At 46.1% G+C, this 24,149-nt stretch overlaps 1 protein-coding gene across 2 annotated transcripts in view; it reads left to right on the top strand.

Moving 5' to 3' along the window:
* The first annotated feature begins 2 nt into the window (after positions 1–2).
* The window catches only part of LOC135906101 (required for excision 1-B domain-containing protein-like), a 44,094-nt gene continuing 19,947 nt past the window's right edge, over positions 3–24,149 (top strand). The window contains exons 1-4 of one of the 2 annotated variants that reach the window (XM_065437304.2): positions 3–136; positions 1,396–1,487; positions 8,839–9,043; positions 11,744–11,888. In XM_065437304.2, the coding sequence (XP_065293376.1) occupies positions 134–136; positions 1,396–1,487; positions 8,839–9,043; positions 11,744–11,839 (396 nt within the window). In that variant the 5' untranslated portion in view covers positions 3–133 and the 3' untranslated portion in view covers positions 11,840–11,888. Of the gene's footprint in view, positions 137–1,395; positions 1,488–8,838; positions 9,044–11,743; positions 11,889–24,149 lie in introns of those variants that run through there. The other variant, XM_065437303.2, reaches the window with a different exon arrangement.

Genomic DNA, 24,149 nt, shown 5'->3' with positions numbered 1-24,149 from the left:
TTAAAGACGGCGCTCGCTACAATCTTCTGATTTTTGTGCTCTGAAACAGCTCTCTTGGCAACCTCAGCTGTCCCCCCCCTTCTCAGCACCTGTTGCATTGGAGCAGCTGACGGACGCAACACCGGCTTTAAAAATGGTAATTTCGTTCATGCCAGGTTTCCTGCTACTTATATCAGGTAGTAGTTTTCGGGGTCTAGGAACAGTCTTTGATTATGGACATTCTTCGTTGGTGGTGGAGCTTGGAAAAGTCGACGCGGGGTTCCTTCCGAATGTGGCGAGTTCGCCGAGCGGCGGCGGCATGGCCCTGGACCCGCCGCGACTTGTCGAGAGCTCTCCGCTCTATTGTGTGGACGCCGAACGTCGCAGCATGTCTTACGCCGTTAGATGTCCCCGCTTGAGCTGTCCCGTGCAGCTAATGTTATATGAGGACGTTGTTCATCCTATCCGCGGAAACGGCACTCTGTTGCTATGAGGTTTCACGTTCGAAATCTCCGGGCGAGCGCATTTTCCAAGTGGAAATGCCGGCTGCGATACTTGTTTCGGTTGAAAGAAACAGGTCCGCACTTCGTCGGAGAACACGCTGGCCCGTTCGAAATCTTCGACTGCGAAATAGGTCATTTTCACGTGGCCCGGCCGGTTGCCGACTAGTCCTAAACGGCCCCTCTTTATTATTTTTCGCCTTGCCGCAAGCATGAATCTTGACAGTTAAGTTTCAGTGTGTCTTGACGTGTTCGGGTTTCCGAACTTCGTAGAACGCCTGTTTGTGTCTTCAGCCAGAAACGTCATTGATTAAACGTTCTCATTTGAAACTCGACTGCACCATCATATTCCACGAAGCGCGGCGAAATCGATTCGGGTTACACAACTAGCGTTGCAAGCGAAAAATGCGTACGTTGATATGCAAATTCTCAACGGCGCAGTGCGCAGCAATACTTCCCACGTGTCGCCGCTTTGGCAAAATGAGTTCTCGTTTTGAAAACAAACGTTTTTGCATTGACATATTGTCGCGCTCTTCCGCGCGTAAGTTTATCCTCTAATGAGGGCCATTAATAAAGGTACGCATACATTTAGTGAGGAAAGTCAGTTTTTGTAATATGTTTGGAAACTTGGCAGATTGCTTCATGCGTGGACATTGACTGTACCGTAGATTACTTTCGTGGCCGGAATGCGTACCTGCAGATATGCAGTTGTGTTAAACTTAAAAAGTAATCTTGATATATACCTAGCTACCCAAGAATTACTGTAGACGGCCAGTGCTCTCCTTCCCTTTTTTTTTTTTCTCCCGCTGCTTTGTTTGCCTTGTTTCCTCTGAAATTAGTACACAACTTGCCGATGTAAAGAGGTTTCGCTGAAGTTGGTCTTCATAGATATTTGTGCTTGCATGTTTTACTTCAGGTTGACAGCAGCAGCGACGATGTCTTCACATTGCTGAAGAAAATTTGCAGCCTGCAGGAGGAGCGGGCGTACACGTACAGACTTTTTGAAGAGTGAGTTCTCGCAGTTATATCAGTGTAGCTGCTGGGGCTAGCTGGTTGTGCTCCATAAATATTTGATAACTGCGCTGCTGAAAGCTGCCAACGAAGAGGTGTGTTAGCAGCACAGCCTTTTCTATCAGGCATGGCATATTATTGATAATGCATGAGTCAGTCTTGTATTGCAGAATTACCGCACCTTTTTGTGACATTTCATTCTTGCAGTTGCTGAGCAGTTTTGCCTATACATTTTTGTGCATTGATGATCTTGTGAAGGTGGGTTTGAAGATGCGCACTAGCTTTTATACTTATGTGCAGGCTAGCCCAAAACTTTGCCATCTTTTAAAGGTGCCATCTTTTTTTATGCTGCTTCAGGGGAGTATTTGACATGTGTTTTGCACCACATGTTTTGCATGTGTTTAGTGCCATAACGTCAAAGGTTAGTTAATTATTGCCATTTTGCCAAGCATGTGAAAAAAATTTGTATTGTGTGGCCACTGTGTAATTTGTAATATCAGTGATAAGGTGGCAAGTCCCCTGGCATGGTTATGAAGGTTGGTTGCTTAATTTGTGGCGAGGGTCCTTCTGCACCAATTTGTAACATTCTGTGCAGAGGAGTGTTGTCCACTTAATATAAATTGTACACAATGCGAAATTTTAGTGGTCCGCTGAACTATGTATATGCAGATGTTATCCTCTGTCGATTACTTTTGATTCTACCACATATATACTGGCGTGCCGTATGCTAGACCTTTTTTGCAATGAGTGCTCAAAAATCTGGAATTAGTGTGTAAAACACTTGTTAAAAAAGGAGCAGCCACCACAGTCCCTGTTGCTGATGCTTGGTTCTCTCTCGTCATTGAAGCAAGCCTATGTGTTCAGGCGTAGTTAACTCTTTCGGGACCGGGGAAAAAACAGGCAATTCTGATGGGTGTCAAAAATTATTTTTTATTACGAATAGTCATTACGCTATATTGCTGCAATGTTTATCAAAATGTAGCTAATTAGATGGTCTTTCATGCATAAAGAAAGGTTAGACTTAAAAGTGATATATAATATTTTTAAAAATATCTCAAATTCAAGATTTGCTGAAAGAACAACATAAAAAAGTTGGAAAAGTCATGGATATACAAGTGGAAAAACATAATAAAAAAAATTCAAGATATACAAAATGTGCTACAATGCCTCCTTTCTTGCTTGTGAAAATTTGGCACGCGTATCTACAACTGTCTTTTTTTTTGTGTGAAATCTAGCTTGCACCAGTGGTCAGCCACTCAGGTCCTACGGTTCTTGTGCCACTCGACGAAGCAGTTCCGGGCAGTCGTAAAACACAAGTGAACTTGGCATGTGCTGCAAAAGACATTAGTTTTGAGCTCGATTTTCTTCTGCTCATAGCACAGCTTGCAGTTTCTGCGTTTTGCCACTTTTTCCGGCTTGTGGAGTGCATGTTTTGCGACGGGTGGTGGAGGCGTGTGTGCTTGCTTGGCACCGTCAAGATTCAGAAGCTGCCGAATGAGCTCTTCTCTAAAAGCTAGGTGGTCAAACCCGGCAGTCCGTGCCAGCTCAGGAATCTCTGGGTGCAATGTGCGGTGAGCTTGGAAGAGTACGAAACTGTTCACACATGCAATATCGATGCAGTGGAAGAACAGAGTCTTCCACCACCGTACGCTTCTCATGAGAACATTATAATATCCAATCATTTGATCCGATTTATCTACGCCTAGCATGCCAGCATTATAATCATGGATCAGCAGAGGCTTTGTTATAGATATCTGAGTCCAGGAGTTTTGCCTTCTTTCCCTTCTTTTTGCGGTGACCGTGTCATTTGCAGTATGAACCGTGCTCATCATGTTGACAACACGCCGGTCTTTCCACTGAAGGTACAGGATGTTCTGATCGCGCAACCATCGAATGTCGCCACGTCGAGCTTTTTTTTCCCACCGTGCATCCTTCAGTTCGGCAGGAAATCCTCGGCGATCCTTGCGTGTGGTTCCGCAAGCCAATGTTTTTCGGCTGAGAAGATGACTGAACAGGCTAGTAGAAGTGTAAAAATTGTCCATAAAGATCCTGTAGCCCTGATCAAGATATCTGTGACACAGCTGGCAAACTATGTCGAAAGCTAAGCCATGGGGCCCTGGCTGCTCACGCTTACCGGTATACACACTAAACTGCACAGTATATCCGGTGCCAGGGTCAGCTAGGACCCACAGCTTGTAGCCCCATTTTGTTACTTTATCTTTGATATACTGTCGGATGCCTGACCGCCCTTTCGATTTCACCATGCGCTCATCCACGGAAAGATCGCGATGTGGCTGGAAAAGATTCGCTAACACTTCGTTCATGTGTTGCAGGAGCCACCACATGTATCGGAGCTTTCCTCTTGAACTTTGAGTGACATCGTCCAAGTCTGCAACTTGCAACATTGCGAGTAGAGCTATGAACCGGCGTCGCCGCATGATCCGTGGTGGGAGCAGACCGCTGTACAGATCTCCTACGTTCCAATACAGCTTCAGCCGAGGAACCTTCACAACGCCCATGTAAATTACGAGTCCGATAAACTTTAGCATTTCACTTGGGGTGACTTCTTCCCAAGATCCATCGGAACAAGCATGCGTTGGTTTTTCCAAAATGTGAGTCCAAGCATACTTGTTCGTGTTGTCACAAATTGTTTCGATCACATTCATCGAGAAAAACAGAAGAAAGAAGTCCAGAGCAGGCAAGAATTTCTTTGATCCGCTTCTGAGCGCCACGCCCACTTCTGCGTCCAAGTACACGCCAGGTTCCCGTCGCGGCAAAAACTCAATCCGCTTCTGCGCTGGCGGCAGCAGATCATTGCCGTAGCTTGTTGAGACCCTATCAAGTAAAGATAAAATAATGAGAACATATAGCGAGCCCGTTCACCTACTCCAGAAAGAAATGAATGTGGAACTATGCTCACCTTCGGCTACTAGATGAAGTCCGTGGCTCATCATCATCCGAATCGGAGTCCGAAATAAAATCGGAGCTGCCGAAGTCGTCTTCAGACTCTTCGCTGCTCGGTTCATCAAAAAAATCCGTTGCCGAAGCAGCGGAATCGCGCGATTGACGGCGTTCTTTTCGAGCGACCGGACGCGAGCACGACGCCATTTTCCACTGCGTCCGCCGCCGCCGCAATCGAGAAAATTCTCTCTCGCGTATCGCCACCTGCTGGAAATGAAAGAAACTATGCCGAAACCGAGAGTCTAGTTCCTGACGACCTCCTAGATGGAGCTACATGTCCAAGCGCGTGGAAATTTGAACGGGGCACTGCGCGCAAAACCGTCGATCATATATGATCGATGGCCTATGGGCCGGTCCCGAAAGTGTTAAGCATGTGCAGCATTTATGGTATTTTGTGTGTTTGCGTGTATGCCACATTCTGCTGCTCAAGAGAACATGTCTAAAACACAGTTCATGAGTGAAGCAGGCATATATGATTTCCCGTTGAATTGCCATTTGCATCGCTGTTTGCTTCAGGAGTGCCTCTTGCTGCTTCAAGGCTGCTGACATGCCATGCAGCTGAAGTCGACACGTGCAGCGATATTTCAGAATTCCAATGGTGTATATAATCAGCTTGGTTTTCGCTAGTTGGTATGACATTATTTATGCAGTAGTGCAGAAGCACACGGATGGAAAAAAAGAAAAACGAGAGACAGCGTTAACAACTGAGCGTTCGTTGCACAAGAGCAGATATGTATATCGCCACGAAAAAGGAAGGGAAAAGGAAGACAAACAAACGAATCAAACCAGCAAGTTCATGTGACACTAGTGGCTAACAGGACAAGAATTTTTCTCTGATAAGGAGACCGGCGGGCAACTAACACAATTTTTGTCCCTAATCTCTGCAGCTTCTATTTCTCTGGTCAGGGTTTCTGGCCAACGAATGAGTGCGATTAAACAGAGGATTGTATTAGCATGCGGAATGCGTGGCAAGCTGGCGACTAGTTTATCAACATTATACCTGTGCTTACGTAATCACTTGTTGATCCACCTGCCCGTCTGGCCCACAGACGCTGCCAGCAGTCCAATGGGGGGCAGTAAACCACCCCTTCAACATAAAAAAACAAACGGTTTGCGGTGCATCTTGTCGCACCCACGAAGCTTGTGCGTATCCGCATTTACCGTCGTGCACCAACTAGACAACTTCAAAAGGGCTGAGAATGTGATGTCTACACCAACACGTTTCCAGATCTTTTTCAGATTGTGACTAAGCTTGTGTAGGTAGGGCAAGACAGTTACTTTTTTTCTTGCATCACCTGGTTAGTGGCATTGTGAATTTCATTATTTCTTTAGAGTGCTGCCTGCCACAGCAGAAAATACATGCAATGTGTCTAACAGATGTGAGACTTTGTACTCAAAACTTCTGTGAGTCAAGTGCTGGCAGGATTTCAGAAGGGAGTTTTTGATGTACAAATTGATGATACCGCACTTGACCAGCTTTGAATAAGCTGATGAGTATGTAAGGATGGGTTTGTTGCCTCACGGCTTGTAATACCAACACGCTTGTGAAGATGTGAAGGTGAAATCCAAGAACCTGATAGTCCTGTTAACGGGTGCTTCAGTTGTTAAAAGAAGTGGCCTGAGGCATCCATTAAAATCTGAGCACACAGCTTTCGTCACGGCGGCAGGCAAACATTTGTCAGTCGAATAAAACCAAGTAGTCGTCAACAAAACAGAATATTCTTGCTACTCCTAGTCCATTCCAATCAAGAGCACACTTCCCTGTCTTGATGGGCCAGAAACAAGCCACTCAAACAAGGTGCGATGCAGGAACCTATGAAAGGGCCTCTCATTTGTGTGAAGTTCAGTTCGTGGTATGGAATAGAATAAATTCTTTGTCCAGAGAAAAAGTGAAGCTGCCCTTGACATTGTCATTTAAATGTCTGACTTGATTAGAACTGGTTATCAGAAACAGGTCATCAATTGTTAGGACTAAGTTTTGCCGCTAGAAAACGTGCTAACGATTTTTGCCAACAACCTCTTTTGGAAACGATTATCCGGAATAGGAAGTCGCCCAAAGCGGTTCTCCCTTCCCTTCCTGCTCTCGTGCAATAAACTTGTTAGTTTGCACTGTGTCCCGTCTGTTTCTTTTGCCATCCGCATGCTTCTGCACTACTGTGTAAGTAATTGGTTTTCATGTGTACAAGGGGATTGCTTTTTCTTTGAAAATAAAATTTTTGTTTAGAGAGCATTCTACGATCTATAATAGCATGACTATCTGGTGGCTCTAAATTTAGTATTAAAGCTGTTGGCTTGTGAACTGATATGGTGATACCTTATGGTGCCTCATACCTTGACTGGAGATAGTATAGCGATGACTCATTTGAACTTCAAGCCTTATTTTGGCTCCTCCTTGCTCAAGTGCCAGTCACACTGGTGTCACAGCGAGTTTTAGTTTCTTGATATTGCTACTACTGTTGCCTACACCCTTTCAAAAGCTGTTGATGCTGGCTGTGGCTTAGTGTGCTGTTTTTCTCTCTCTTGAGCTCTTCAGTCAAGTTTTCCATGAGCTACAGAATTAAGGCTTGCAATGGGGCTAGTTAAAATATCATATTTGTACCCGTAAAGCAGCAAAGTTGAGACATGCACAGCATCTATCAGCTGTTTATGGTGAACATTTTGCACCTCAATGCCATACACAGAGTAATGTGCAAACTGAGCTTGACATGTGCAGCTCATCTATTGGAAACTTCCTCTCCAACTGCTTGAGCCAAACTCTAAGATGTGCACATGCTCCCGATTTCTTCTGTGGTTGCCCAGGAAAGACAATTGTCTTTCCTGAGCCACTAGAGAAGCAATTTGGAGCAGTTGTATAGGAAGGTTCTATTAGATAAGCCACACATGTCGAGCTCAGTTTGTGCATGGCATTGTTGCCCACAATGTTCACCCCCTGTTTGTTTTAATAAACAGCTGATAGATGCACTTTGTTTGTGCTGTTCTCATCCCTGTGTGTGTCTCAACTTTGCAGCGCTGCTTTACGAGTATGATTGCCACAGAACATCAGTGCAGGGCTGTCATCAAGCGCAGCAGGTGTGCTGTGTATTCACATTTCTGGTCAAGGAAAGCAATGTTCCAAATCCTTCAACACTGCAGGAACTGACGAATATTAACCAACTTTTCAAAATATTTTCCAGAAATGCAGCGTACAGATAGCCATGTTTCTAATGTGAGAACATTCAAAACTTTCGAATAGCTGATTGAATATTCAAGTTGGTCCTCAAACTGAATAGTGACTATTTCAAAATACCAATATTTTTGGATACTTCTTTAATACTTTTTCTTGTCATCTCTACAAGATCAAACATACAATTCTAGCAAAAATTAAATATTTTTCATCCCAACCACAGGAGACGTAACATACTACAGCTCATTCAGCCAGACTTTTCCACCTAAACAAGATCACTCACAATGAATGTTTAGACATTGCATTCAGCAGTGGTAATTATTTTTAATACGTACATACACAGCAGCTGTATTTTATGATCAGATTAAATTGGAAGAATTCATTTCAACGTACTCTATACGATAATGGTACCACGATCTGCCAAGACAGTTTGAACTAGAGAAAATGTACTGAAGGGAAGGCTGCACTCGATCACAGATACACCTGATTGAATGGTTATCATTTTTAGTGTCTGTGATTCAGAGGGACAAAACATGGCAAGAAAAAGATGGTGCGCTATGCTGCAGGTAATCACTTCTGAAAAGCTTTCTTCAGTTGTTTATTTCCAGTTTCATTTGAGGGCCTCTCATCATTGGTCTGGTTGTATTACTCATTTTCTGGTTAAGGAGTCAACAACACATTGTCCACTGTGCCTGTCTGTTCTGTGTTCTCATTCTGTACAGTCAATCAAACGTGATATCAACACAACCACTTGTTGCCGTAGCTCAGTTTCTATGGCATTCTGCTGCTGACCAAGAAGCCAAGGCTCAATTCCTGGCTGCAGTGACCACAATTTAATAGGAATGTAATGCAAAAAACACCTATATACTTATGGCACCCTCGATAAATTGCACTGATGCAGTTTATCGAGGATGCTATTAGATTTAGGTGCATGTTGAGAAACCGTGGTGGTCCTGAGGCCCTTCACTGTGGCATCCCTCATAACCCACTGTGCAGTTTTCGAACATTAAACCCCACATTTTAGTGTCAATACAACCGAGTATTACCCCTCGTCAGTTTTCTCGCTTTGTCAACGTTGCTGGCAAACTGTGCTGTATGATTGCTATTGGCAACAGCATGTGCCAGTAAGCACTGTGTGTGGATTAGGTTATTCAATGACTGTAGAACGGTGCGCAAACATGAACTGGAAGTGTTGTCAAGCCCAGTGGTTCTGTCTCCGTGCAGGGGCCACAAGATATACCTGTCAACTGCACCAAACTACGACTTTCCTACTTTCCGAGAGCTCGTGCGTGAGGTGACTCAAGAGTTCAAACGCATCTCGGAGGGCATGATGGATATTGAGCGGCGACTGCGGCTCAACGACAATTCGGGGCACCTAGCAGAATATGTACGTGCCTTACAGGAGGAAGAGAAAGTCAAGCTTGAGCTGGTATGAGCAGCTATACTTTTTTTTCTAAATAGCACGCTATTGTTGCCACATGCTATGTTATGTGTTAAAGAGGTTAGTTGCAACAAAATTTTTGACCACCTAGAGCCTAGTTTTAGTTATTTTGTATACAGAGCATATGGAGCAGCCTCCGTGCAATGGAGATTGCATTGCACACCTCTCAAAAGGCTTGTGCCTGGATAAAGGCACCTGTGGTCACTCTAGGGTGAGAGCCAGCCGATCTTCGCTTAGCAGCTGCTGGATAGAGTGCACTTACAGCATATGTGGAGATGGACAATTTCACTTGCATGCTGCAATGACGTGACAGTCCTATCTATGCTTTGACACAAAGCACACCTCCACCTCCCCTTTCACTTGGCTCTCGGCTGGGCTTGTACATCTGCCATTGAGCTTGTTGCCACTGATTTCAGCGTGTGCTTCATTATCTGTTTTAGCACTTCCCTAAAAGACATCATATAATCGCAAGAAGCCTTAAATAAAAGCAATATGCATTTGAATATTGATTTATAGAAGGCATTTCCTCAAATATCCCGCACACCCTACCTTTTTCATTGCTCTGTCCTCAGCCGTGCTCAAGTGGCTGCTTTGGAACTTCTTGCTGCTGGTTTCAGTATATACCTGCTTCATTATATTTACCACTTCACAAAAGGATGTTACACATAATCGTTACAAGAAACCTTAGAACCAAGGTGCCTGCGTCTAAATACCAATTTATGCCAAGCCCAGTTTTCGAATGTGGAACGACACTTTCATTACAGCGAACTGTACTTTTACACATGGTGCACAGTTTAGTGTGTTGCCATTCCAAAGCACGTCATCTATTGAAAAACCTGAGTGAGCTGGAACCAAGAATTTTAGCTAGAAAGCATCATGAGAACTTGCATCTATACAGACTAGCATGCAACGCAGTGTAATGTTCATCATCATGCAATAAGGGACACCACGATACTGCCATTCCACTCATTGCCACGCAGACAGTGCCGCGTGTAAGTTTGAAGTATCCTTGTATCAAAAAATGCATAGAATAAAGCACGTTCCTATAAAATGTAAAGAATACAGTTTTAAGCGACACGGTGCACTTAATAAGAGCTGACTTAAAGAAATTCTTTAAAAGTGTTAAATTTTGATTGAAAAGTTATGCTTCAATGTTCTGGGTCTTAGGGCCCCGCAGGAGTACCAATCACTGTGGGTTCGAGCTTAGTGAGTCACAGGACTATGTCACTCGTTGCCTTTACCATGTCGCTGCGTGCGCGCTCAGGCTGCAAGGGGCTACCGAACACAATGCATGCAAGAAAACACAGTATTGCCCTTGGTTAGCGGAAACTGTTTAGTATTGTCTCTGACGGCACCCAACACTGCACAAATGCCCAGTGCCGAGGCGACGCGGGAACCAAAGGGGTCTTGCACCAAGGCAAAAATATAGACCGGGGCGCCTATAGCACGTCACTCTTGAGAGCACAGGCTCAAGCTGGGACACTCCACTAGGACAAGTCCAGGCAGCTATGCTACTTTCCGCGATAACCAATGGGCCAACTCGCAAGAGATCGTGCAGTCTCCTTCACCTTGGGCCTCCGATAAATCCGGCTCGGCGTGCTATGACCTCGTGCGAGCGCTAGGCACCTGTTCTTCGGCTTAGCATCCAAAAAGGATCAACACAGAGTACATTATACCCACACGGGCAAAGGCACCGTGCGCGAGCTTAAGTCCTAGTCACGAAGGTGTTGGTGTATGAGAGGAAAGCATGTACGTACCCGGTGCTGTCTTGGAGGTAAGAGAGTGAAGCTTCCACTGCGAGGAGCTGAAGTGGCTATCCCCATGACGTGAGTGCCCTCACCACTAACCATAGTGAGTGGAGCGCCACTGCCGACAGCTGTCGCGAGTGGAAAGGGGGAGAGGCATAGGGACAGCAGAACAGGTGAGTGCCCGTGCAATGGTGCTGGCACATTCCTCAGTTCCCACAATGTTCTATTTTTAGCGTAAAACAATCGAGATGGTTCTTCAACCAAAACACTGAGACAAATTATTCGAATCGAGGCAGGGTAGCTATAGGGACTTCATTTTTCCATTCATGCTCTAGTGTTGAGGCTAGCAAGTTTTGCCCAGATGGTGAGCTTTCCTGGTGTGACAAGTGAGCAGTAACCCTGGCTGAGTTGGCATCAGCTCATTCTCTATTTTTCACCAATTCTCAGGCAAAGCCTGTACTTCTGTAAATGAAAGGCTAACAAGCAAAAAGTTTTCACTCAAGAAAAATCCTAAAATGTGGCTGAGTTTCTCAACAGCAAGATTTAGTTGCAGTGTTAAAACAAACTACTCGAACTTCGTTACAACGAAATGGGATATAACGAAATAATGGATATTGGAAAGTAAATGAAATAGCCCTTGAAATCCTCATAGAGATCCATGTATTTAAAACCTCATTTTAACACAGTGAAATTGTCCAGCCAATGGATATAACGAACTAGATTCGTCTCTGAAACAAAAAATTATCTGACCGTTGCACGCCAAGTACATCGCATTCCGCAGGATTCGGCACTTGCTCACCGTGGCAGTTCATAACTCCCACTTCCCCGTATTGAATATGTTGTCGAGTGACACTGTTCTTTCTGACCACCGCGCGTAGCTGCACACAAGCAGCAGCTCACTATCGTACTTCTCCACTGACCTCTTTTTTTTCTTGCTTAGTTTTTTCAGGCTGCACGGCGTGTGGCACAGGCAGGAGCAGCTGGGGGTAGTTTAGAAGAACTCCTTGATGGGCAAGTTGGTGCATGGCTGTGTTAAGAAGAGCTGCGCGTATAGAAGGACAAACACAGGAAAAAAAGGAGTTGGACAGAAAGAGCGGAAACTATCAACCAGTTGTTTTGAAGCTGCATATATAGGTAGTGTTCACACTGGACAAATAAAGGAATGGGAGGGGGGATCTCCCCGGCACAATTTCGAGAGTCACGCGCAAGCCTGCACGAGTCGCGCCATGCTGTGTGGTTACACGCGGTGGTGCGAAACATTAGTGCATTCACTTCTTACTCTGTGGAGTGCCGCGCAGGCAGCTGCAGTTGGGCTGGCTTCAGAGACCTCCCCATCGCAATCTCGGGGTCACGCCCAGGCCATACATTCACATCTCCCCATCTCCCTGCGGCACACCGCGCTGGCTGGCAGCTGGGCGTGGCCTCCGAGATCGCATTAGCATCGGTGCAATCTTGGAGGCCACGAGCCGGCTGAGCAAAGCCGGTGCAGTGAAACTCGCCAATCTCCGAGATCACGTACAGCAGCACTGTGTTATGACATGCTCCTTGACTATAATGAGCCAAGTGGAAAACAGATGCAGAAGACGGTCACAATAGAACAGAAGGCATCTATCTAGAGGTTGTCGTGTCAGGTGCTGTGACGTCGCGTGACACGCCAAATATTCATTTGTTTTGTTCAAATTTCATTGAGTGCGGCCATGTAGCAGCTCCACGGGCTGCAAGGCCATCTTCTTATTTCCATGTTTACCAAAAGTTTGGGTGCAGCGCACATTAGTCTGCATTATGAAACGTGAAAAAGAGTCACTTTTGCTGGTAATGTACCATTATACCTTGCAGTTGCATAGCCAGGAAATAATTTCGTGGGGAGGGGGAAGGGAGGACGCATTTGACTGAGGAGGAGGTTGGCGGTGAGTGTTGACACACATTTCTTTATGACACATGTCCTGATAGCGTAAATTAGGGGGGAAGGCAGTGGGGCATAGGGGGACATGTGCTCTGTATAGCCTCCTCGCCCCCCTCCCCCCCGGCTATGCCTTGATATGTTGAATTCCCTGCAATCATGTCACTTCGTGCTTGCAAACATGGCATTTTTACACACTTCTAGTGTACAATATTTCTGACAGGAAAAATGACTGATGTTCCCATACTGCACATTGGCCACAACTGAACTTGCACTGACATATGTCTGTCATTTTGCTTCAGCAGGAGTTGCTGGTAACTAATTCAGTTGTTTCTTCCGATTGCTCGTTTGAATAATGAATAAAATGGTATTACATGACAATATGATGGAATTATAAAAAACAATGCAGCTGAAAGTGGGAGTGAGGGCTATGCTGTGTAGAAAATGCTCCTATGCATGGTGTGCACTGTTGTGGACATTTTAGAAAATGTTTCAAAGAAAGAATGTGGCTTCACTCAGCCACAATATTTACAGCTCTTGCCTTGGAAAGCATCTTCTATCCCATGTAGACAATTGTGTGTACCAAACTTCCGTGTATTATGTGTATCTCCTTCCGTGTATTTACGCCGCTGTGTTTGCATGTTGCAGATATGTTCAGAGCTGGCATAGACACAGGAGAGGCGCACTGCACCCACTCCCAATTTTCCCTTGATTCTCACAACTAATTTGCCTCCCCCCCTCTCAGACTCACCGTAGAGGGAAAGGTATTTGATGCGCGAGGAGGTTATTCCTCCCACGAAGGGAAAAAGGTATAAAAGAGTGTCACTGGGGGAGTCTCTCTCCTCTCTGGCACCCAGACCTCGTTCCTGACTGATGACCTAACAGATACCTGCTGCAACCCATGAGTGACCTTGTTGCCTCACTATCAGGCACAATGAGGCAAGCCTATTTGTTGTCTATTACGAGAGGACTTTCCTTCTGCAAGTGTTGCTTGTTGCTTGCAGCAGTAAACATTGTTAGAGTTGACGCCTATGGTTGCCTTATTTGCTGGAACCCAGCCTAGCTGTGATTGCACACATTACGGGTTGTGGAGTTCTATGGAAAGACAGTGTAGCTAGATTGGCAGCTTGCCTTCAGCCCTAGCCTCATGCAGAGCGTACCCTCACAACACAGACAATCGAATCTTTCCGAAAGAGTCCCTCCTTGTCTTTATGGTTTTCCTAGACATATCGCAGGTCACCCCCACAGGGGCGTCTGCGTCAGCAGGCATTTGGTGTGTTGCGACACCACATATCCAAGCACATGAGGGTTCGACCACCTCGCGTGTAGCCGTGCGCGGCTTAGCCGTATCTGGGAAAAGGGGGATCCTGGGGGCTGAGCAGATGCCAGGTGTTCAGACTTTAAGGACCCCTGTTGGAGGCAATACACATCTTTGGCCTCTACTTCATAGAATGCACCCCCATACCGACCCACCAGGGGGAAATCGGTTGTCTTTTCCTGTCCTCCTCTCCAATCTTTGTATTTACCTGTTTTTAATCGTTCCTGTCTTCTCTTCATTTCCTTTTACCTCTGATCTTCGCGGCAACAAGGGTTAACCTCATGTGGAACAACCAACCTCGGTTGTTTATGTTTGGTTAAGCGGAAACATACAGTTGGCATCGGCAGGACTTGTTTATATACATATATTGTAACGAAGAAGAAGCGCCGGTTAGCCCGGCGCATCTTCAGCGTATGAAATATAACGAAGAAGTGCCGGTCAGTCAGGCACATCACCAGCACTTTGCGCACGGGGCCGGTTCGGACTGCTCGCAAAGTTTTGACTACCGCACTGAGTTCGATCTCTCTCCTTGCATACGATCTCTCACCTGTCGCGCACAGTCTTTGCCCACTCAACTTTGTCCTTTGAGCGCTTGCCATCGATGACATGCGCTCTGAGCAGAGCAAAGACCCATGGATTTCTTCACTTTTGGGCTTTCTCGCTGATCCTGCCACAGTTACAGCATCTAGGATGCTACGGCGGCAAGCGCATCACTTTGCTGTTCACTACTAACTCCTCTGCCATCGCAAATATCTCCCTGAGGGTTGGCAATGGCTTCTCGTAATACCGTGGATTCCCAATGTGCATACGGTGGCGTGTTAAAGACCTACACCCGCCTTAGGCTCCGGTATTACTGGCCTGGCATGTACAAGTTTGTTCGCAAGTCCGTCTGCTGCTGCCTCGACTGCCAGTGCCGAAAGTCGGTCCCTACTTCCATTGCCGCACCTTTGCATCCGCTTCCTTGTCCGTCCCGTCCTTTTGATGGCGTCGGAATCGACCTTTACGGTCCACGTCCTTGTACCGGGGCTGGAAACCGCTTGATTATTGTTGCAGTGGATATCTCGCACACTATGCAGAAACCGCTGCACTTCCGTCTGCCGCTGCCCAAGATGTTGGATCATTCATACTGTGGCATTTTGTTCTTTTTCACGGAGCTCCTCGGGAACTTCTTAGTGATCAAGGCCGCGCTTTTCTGTCTGAAGTCATGACGTCGCTTCTGAAGGTGTGTCACATCATCCACAGGACCACTAGTGCATACCATCCACAAACAAATGGGTTGATGGAGCGTTTCAACCATACTCTCGGTGACATGCTCGCCATGTACGTCGCATCCGACCATTCCAACTGGGACGCTGTGCTTCCATTCTTCACATTAGCCTATAATACTGCCACTCAAGCCACCACTGGCTTTTCTCCGTTTTTCTTGCTGTACGGCCGTGAACCTTCCTGCACCATTGATACCATTCTACCCTACCAGCCTGATTCATCAGAATGTGTTTTTGTCTCTCAAGCTGCACAGCATGCTGAAGAATGCAGACAACTTGCCCGCTGTTTTACCACCGCAGATCAGACACATCAGAAGCTTCGTCGTGGTGGTTCTGACCCCATAAGCTTCCTTTCCGATTCATTGGTTTGGCTGTGGGTTCCACCTTTAGCACCCAGCCTTTCTTCTAAGCTGCTCCCACGATATGGACCTTACCGTGTTATTGCACAAACTTCCCCCGTGAACTATGTCGTCGAGTCTGTGTCGCCGTCTTCTGATCAGTGCCGTCGCGGTCACGAAACTGTTCACGTAGATCGGCTCAAGCCCTTCTACGATCTCTCTATGCTACCTTATGCTTAGATCACCAGGATGGCACCTACTTCTCCGGGGTACAAATGTAACGAAGTGCTGGTTAGCCCGGCACAACTCCAGCATATGAAATGTAATGAAGTGCTGGTCAGTCAGGAGCATCACCAGCACTTTACGCACGAAGCCGGTTCAGACTGCTCGCCGGGTTTTGACTCCCGCACAGAGTTCGATCTCTCTCCCCTTGCTTACCCTGTCAAGAAACACCTTGACAATATATATATATATATATATATATATATATATATATTTATTTATTGTCACGGGTGTAAAACTAATTACAAGATGTATTTACTAGGCATATATGAAGAGCAGCCGAGAATCCCGAGAGGCTGGTGCCACTTTGTCTTCACCATTGACAACCTTGTCCTATTTTCCCACCGTAACATGACCCCTGGAAGAAAAGCACCGTCCCGGTGCTTCAGACGGGATCGTCGGTAAAGGCATAGTAAGGCTTAAGCCGACAGACGTGTACGGCATCAGGTGATGTGGAACTGGGTGGCATGACGGAGGTCTCGGCGATTATCTCGTAAGTCACATTAGTCACTTGACATAGAACATGTGTAGCACAGCAGAAGTTTCTCAGAGGCCCACTGGGGCAAGGGGACCAAAGTAGTACGAAAGAGCTTGGTGAAAATATGTGTCACGATGGCGGTGATTGTAAGCATGCTGTTGATTCCTGCGATGCCAACAGACGAGTACGAGCAAGCTGGCGCACATGGTCAGTGTGGGCAATGGCGCCACGGGCATACTCGGTCCTCGAATCCTCTATCAAGGGGAGTGAAGCGTCCAATCGTAATACAGGGTCATGACCGAAGAGTAAGTAAAAGGGGGAATACCCAGCAGTATCGTGACGTGATGAATTATAGGCGAACGCGATGTAGGGCAGCGCCACATCCCAGTCCATGTGGTCAGCTGAAACTTATTTCGATAGCATGTCAGTAATGGTCCGATTAATTCGCTCAGTAAGGCTGTTGGTCTGGGGATGATAGGTGACCAGTTTGTGCTTGGTAGAACATGAGCATAGGATATCGGCGATAACTTGGGAGAGGAAAGTGCGGCCTTGGTCAGTAAGGAGCTGTCGTGGGGTGCCATGTACTAAAATGATATCCCAGAGTAGGAAATCTGCGATGTCGGTTGCGCAGCTCGTGGGAAGTGCCCAAGTGATAGCATAGTGCGTCGCGTAATCAGTAGCGACAGCGATCCACCTGTTGCCGGAGCTGGACTCGAAAGGGTCAATGAGATTCAAACCCACGCGAATGAACGGCTCGGGAGGAATGTCGAGCGGCTGTAAGTACACAGCAGGAAGCGTCTGGTGGGTTGCACGGGATTCCTTTCATGTTGCATCAGCCAGAAAAGCAGTTGCCAGGTATCACTGAAGAAAAAAACACTGCTCTGTGACGAATGCAGCCACCATCGTTTAGATATTTCACTCTGCAAAAGGGTGCCGAAGGGTAAGAATACAGCCAATGTTCTCAATGTGCCCAATCTGAAGCAGCCTGGATTTATTCTGGTGCAGGAATCTCGATGTGCGCACGCACGCACGTGCACACACACACACACACACTCACACACACACACACAAGGCATTTACAAACCCAGAGCTCGCCGTGCACATAAAGAATGTGTGAACGCAGCAGAAAAAAACAAGCAATCGGTGAGCTCCGCAAGTACATGCATGACCTCCGCGACAACTATAACTGCAAATCCCGGAGGCCCTGTGTTGCACCTTGGTTTTCCTCTTGCCATCAATGACTCCAGGCTGCAGCGACAAATGGCGCTGCAGTAGACCGGCGTGCTCCAACACCCCCAGCCGTCATCGCAAAAAGAGGCACGTTTTCGTCGCCGGATGACACGCTGCCCTATTCCAGTACACCACAGCGTAGCGTCCAGTCTTTCTTTTTGACAAGGACGCCGTCTTCAAGCACCTCTTTTACTTGCGTACGAATTGCTTCACATTCTTTTGACGACAAGCCGTACGGCTGTTTACATATTGAAGACTGGCGAACCTTAGATGAACTACGAAACATGCCCTGAATTCAAGAGCTTGCACAGTGCTGTCTGGTCGTCTTGCGATCGCTCTGAATTGATGTCGATGTTGCCCAGTGACTTGTCAACCAGCCTTGCTGCTTCAGAAGCAGAACATTCACATTCTCTATTTCGTTGGCAAACACGGTTGAAGTACCACGGAAAAGGTGTCAATGCACGTTACTGAATTTGGTGACAAGCAACTGAGAATGGCCATCACGAAGCTGTGGCAGACTCCTAGCTGCACAAACATCTTGCATCAGTAGGTGTTAAGTTACTTTCTGCTATCACTTTGCCTTCGCGCATTCCACCGCACATAACTTTGACAAGGACACTGGCCCAAGGAGGAAGTGTAAGGTTTCGGCGGAAACACGAAGGGCGTCATCGTGTCAGTTGTTGTCGTACCCGTCGACTGCTAGGCCAGCTGAGAAGGTGACTACACCTCCCCGCCCCTTAGGTCAATAACAGCGCCATAGTCTTGCAGAAAGTCAACCCTGAGAATGACGTCACGGGAGCATTCGCGTAGGACAAGCAGCTGGCCACGAAAGGTGATCCTCGAATCCGAACTCTAGTCGTGCAGGTTCCCAGCGGAGTTACGATGTGACCAGCAACCGTCTGAATCTGCGAGCCATGCCAAAGAGTAATTACTTTCTTCAGATACATCACCATCTTCCTGCTTAAAATAGGAAAGTCCGCACTGGTATCCAGTAAAGCGCTAACCGTGTAACCGTCGATCACCACCAGTATGTCAAGCGAAAGCCAGTCATTCCGTTCAGCTGCAGTTGACACCGGAACGGTGCCTATCCTTGTTGCGTGAATCGGAGGTCTTCAGTGCGTCGACTGCCAGTGGCTTCGCCCAGAAGAGTAGCTGTAGTTAGTTTTCCTGGCGGGGACTTGGCGATTGTGCACTCGAAGATCGCTGAGGTGGTGGTGAAAATCGCCTTGGCGACGGCGAGCGTGACTTTTGTCCGGTAGATGGTGGCATGCACTGTTGAGCCAGGCAATGTTCAATATCCTGAGGTAGTTGGTCAGGTCGGAGTGACGGCGAGTAAGCGGAAAAGCCCCACTACTTCAGACGTAGGTATGGGCACTGGTGGTACAAATGATCTGCCGCACCGCAGTGGAAGCACAGAACAGTGGTCCGGTGTGCGCTAAACATTCGACTTCGAGGAGTCATGCGTCGATCGTCTGCGTAATGCACTGGCTGCTCCGGCTGAAGAACAACAGGAGGAGTGGCAGGCAGAAATGTTGAAGGTGGCAATATGTAGGGTTACGTTCTGGCAAATTTCATTAGTGCGGGATTGTAGTACAGTGGCATTTCGTTGTCGAAAGGTATGAAATGCATTGAATCCTATGGGCGTTCGCTGGGGATACGAAAATATCTCGTTGTTGTGAGAATCACATAGTCGCGGGATTTCGTTATCGTGGGTTTCGACTGTATGCTGGATTCCTGGCCACAGAGGCATTGAGGGGAATGTGCTTGCCAACGAACTCGCTACATCTACAGCAATGAAACCTCGCAACGCGCCTAAGCTGTCACAGATGTAGACCTGGAATCTTTCCTGCGAAGGCAACTGAGAAGCTATTGGCAACATCTTTGGGATGCTGAAACCTCTAACAAGCTTCACCAAACGAAACCTCAGTTAGGCTCTTGGCCATCAGCAACGAAATCACGGGCAGCCAATGTCCTCTTAACTCGGTTGAGAATAGGACACACATACGGCATGCACAGCTACTTGTTGACTAGGGATGAACCTCCCATCTGTGCTAAATGTAGCGAGAGGTTGACTGTCATCTGTCTTACTGAAATGCTGGGAAGTAGACGGTGAACCTAAAAAACACTTTCCTCTAGCGTACACACAACCTATCCCTCTTCATCCAGCAATGTTTTTTCGTGATGAACCGCTATTCAACATGAAATCAATATTAGATTTTATAAATAAAGTCCACTTGTTGCATGTTATCAACTCTAAAAGTTCATAAGGTGGTTTCTCTTATGAAGGCACTGTTGCGATGTTAGCATTTTGTATAGCGCATGCCTCCAGGGCCTTACTCCCGAACAGCCCCAATGAGGCAGTAGTGCTACTGACAACCACACATTTTAGTATACTATCTCTTCACAGCATATATTTTATTTTCAACCAACATGTCACTTACACCATATCTATCACTGTCATAATTTTACCTAAACATATATTTTACGCACTCTACAGCGAATGTTTTTAGGCCTCTATACAGCCATGCACATATACATTCTGACATTGACCACAAACTCGACTACATTAATCCGTTGTCTGGCACTCTTTGGCCGTCCCTAGCCCTTGCCCCATAAAACCCCATTAATCATCATTACAATCTTGTTTATCAGCTTCCGGAACCCTACATACTCGTGGGTGATTTTAAAGGAGTGCAGACACAAAAATTCTCGATCTTGTTTTTTCTGCTGCAATAAGTAGCTAATGACCCAGTAATCATGGTACGAAACATCATTGGATTCAGAGCACGACAGGTAATTACTTGGAGCCTTGTTTGTAGCAACCAGGACAAGTTCCGGTTTTGGAGAGCAATGACATGGGCCAAAGAAGGAATGTAAATGCAGCTGGACACATGATCACACAAAACTGTGACGTGTCACGCTCACCGGCGCGCGGGCTTCGTGTTGCTAGTTCGTCTGCTATGCCTGCATGTCATCGCTGACAGTCGTTGCTGCCAGCTCAGCGCGAACGATCATTGTCAGCAGTGTTTTACGATAGCCGATCGTCTAGCGGTGTCATTCGAGCATTGTGTAGTACCGTTGATCGATTGCTGTCCACCAATGTTAACAATCAGTGACATGCACTGCTTGAGTGAAGGTAATTGAATTGGTAACAATCGGATATTTGGTCGCAGTATCTGTTTCCTCAATGTCAATAAACTGGTGTCTTTACAAAGAAACTTGGCATAAATTCGAGTCGCCATATGGCTTACCACTCTTTGCTCACTGCACGCACTATCTGTGACAGTCACGTAAAAGGTGTGCTGCCAATGCTCGATATGCTTTCCCACGACACAGCTCCGCACTGCTTTTAAATTTTCATGATATGTTGCTACTAAACATTCCCATGACAGTGTTAAGATGGTGGTGAAAAAAAAAAAACGTACAACAAGGCATGAACAAGAGCCCGTGAACAGACTCCTGTTATCTCTGCCCATGTCTGTAAATGTGTGTGCGTTTTCTTGCGTTTGTGTATATATTCTTTTTCTCCATTTCTTTATGTGAGATTTTGGTTTTCGCACTCGTGTTTATCTGCCTGCTTCTGTGTGCGTTTGTGTTTATTTTTATTTCTGTCCTTTCATTTTGTATTACCCTTTGTTGTAAGTTTCCTTTCGGTTACGTCTTTTTTTTCACAATTTCATTAACTTGTCTCATTCAAACCACCAAGTCCTGTGAACAGCAGGGCCAGCCTCTTCTCTCTCGTCTACCTCATCTTCTCGGTCATCTGGCTGTGTTTTCTGTTCTTGCTTCTTGTGTTGTTTTCATGATGTGATTAACCAACTTGCACAAAAGAAAATTCTATCAGCTATGACAACAGAAAAGTTTAGATACATTTTTGTTAAGAGCATCATATAACTTCGCCTTTTACCCCTCTTCATATGTTCATGCATCAGTGCATGTGGTAGCGCGCCAGAAGTGCACATAAAAGGGTGCCGTATTATGAAACAACACCTTGCTATGTCTTTGCATTTTTAAGGCTTCCAGTCTTAGTAAACTGATGGTTTCACTGCCCATCACACATGGTGCTACAAATTTTCAACACTAATAATATTGTGTTGTGGGGTGTCATTTCCTGTTTGATGTTTTCGTCATTACAAAGGCATTTTTCAGGAAAGAGCTTAGCAAACCAGAGAGCTGAGAGCTTTTGCAACTTTCACCATTTATTACTTCACCAATTTCATTGTCTGAATCTTGCTGTCACTTTGCCTATGGCTTGTGCAATAAACAGTGCTTCAATAAAACACATTCAACTTTATTCAGCGTATTTTGGTACAAAAAATGCTAGCAGAGTTGTTCAAGGTTAATAATTGTGCTTGCATTCGTGTTACTTGCCCAGTCAGATAAACAAATTAAGCAATGGCTACGACATAGCTGCGATTTGAAGTTCACAATGCTAAGTGACTTTCAAGCATGCCCCAGACTGCTGCTATTTCACCAAGGGGCCTGTCAAGTTCGACAGTGGCTGCCCAAATGATTATTATGGGGCTCACTAAGCTAATGATGTTTTATATTGTTCTCTTATTCGCATTACTTGCCTGAGCCAGATAACCAAACTAAACAATTTAACCACATGAATGTGCTTTAGCGTGCAGGCTGCTAACAGTGGTTATCAAGCTCGCGTTGACTACTGCTTTTTCACCATAGGCAAAGGTAAAAAATAGCATTGTTATGGACAACAGAGACTTCAAGCAGTCCATGATCGAAGACGTCTTGAGGGAAAAAATCAAGCATGTAACGGCGGAACACCGGAGGAAGAGCATTCACCACTTGATGGACCTGGAGGCAAATTCCGTCTGAGAGTGGCCACATCCAACACATCATTATCCAACTGGGTGAAGATGAAACTGAAGAAAGCGACTCCGTCTGTGACCTGTCCAGCATTGAACCACTTGACAAAGCTTCTTATTAAAAAAAGAACAGCCCTTACCAGGGCTACCAATATTTTGCCAGTGGGTTTGCACCTGCGAACCATCCTCCTGTGACCTCAAATAAATAAGCAGTTCATTTCGTGGCATATTCCTTTTAATGGAAACAATTCTGAAAAAGCAACGTCCTGCACACATTGTGTTCAATTCAAGTACTTGCACGGAGAGATGCTTAAGTGCTGGCAAATCTGAATGCAAACACAATTATTAACCCTGAATAACTATGAGAGGTCCAAAATGCTCATTTGGGCAGCCACTGTGCAGCCTTACAGGCCCACACCAGCTCGATGGGATTAAATTCAGTCGTATGGTGGGAGCCTGAGTACAATGCAACCAGCCCTTTCAGCTGCATTGTTTACAATGTAGCTCAGAAAGCGTGACCTTAAAGATGCCTCCAGTTCGAGCAGCTGCTTTTTCACCATCCTTTCACTGTAGGCGATGTCCTTGCTTTCGAGCCACTCCTGCATTTTTCCCTTCTTCCAAGCCATCGTTGGCAATTTCTCTTCTCGATGGGCATGGTAAGGTCCATTGCCCAAAACAATGACGCTACCATCTGGCAACTTCTGCAGAAAGTCATTAAACCATCTCTCAAAAAGTTTGCCATCCATTTCTTCGTTGTAGTCATTTGTTTTTTGGCCTCTGAATACATCGAAGCAGTCGTGTATGAAGCCGTCCTCTCCGTCGATGTACATCACAATCAGGCACTGGTCTTTCCCAGAAGGTTGTTTCAGATGCGTCAACAGGCCATTTGCTCGAGTGTACAGGCGTCCACGCTTCTGCACCACAATGTTTGTCCACGCAATTGACTGAATGTGTCCCGCCATCACCCATGTCTCGTCCAGGAAGATCTTTCGACCTTCTGCCCAGTAGCGCTCCACCTCGCGAAGGTAGCAATTCCACCATTTGGCGATGTCATCCCGGTCAATAAGCAATGAGTTGCAGCTCTTCTCGTGCTTGAATCCAGTCTCAACAAACTGGTGGGGCACAGTACACCGCTTCAGTGAAGGGAGATCCATACACTTCGAGAACTCGTTAGTTATCTCCTCGACCATAGGTATCTCGTTGCGGCGTGCACTTCAGCGTGGACAACGTGAAGCTGTTGTACTTAGTGCTGCGTCTTCTTTTCTCCGTACTTCATGGTGACTTTCGCAAGGGCGTGGACAGCTTGCGTCCACCACACTGTGTTCAGGCTCCCTGTTACGCCAGTACGTGCAGCAGTGGAAGATCATGTTGCGTGAATCACTAGTCAGGATGTGGCTGCTCTTGTCGAGGCTCCTTGGTGGTATGGACATCGAGGTGACACAAGGTTCGTTCAGCAACAAAGGATCACATTCTGTTGTCACCTCGCTGGTCTCCACAGCGGAAAACTCGCACGGGATGCCTTGCACGAACTGACGAGATTGCATGTTTAAAGAAAAAGTAAAAGGGAACAAAGAAAGTGGTCACATTCTTAAAAGTAAGTTTGTGAAAACACAAAACAAAAAAGATAAAAATTGTATGCTATTTAAAACGAATAGTATTAAAAACGAAGGATGAAGCATTTTTGGTAAGTACGTACTTGTTAAATAGCA

Source organism: Dermacentor albipictus, chromosome 9 (genome assembly GCF_038994185.2).
Source record: "Dermacentor albipictus isolate Rhodes 1998 colony chromosome 9, USDA_Dalb.pri_finalv2, whole genome shotgun sequence".
In the NCBI taxonomy this organism is placed as follows: Eukaryota; Metazoa; Arthropoda; class Arachnida; order Ixodida; family Ixodidae; genus Dermacentor; species Dermacentor albipictus.
Note: the sequence above shows the minus strand (reverse complement) of the source record. Positions and strands in the feature narration are given on the sequence as shown.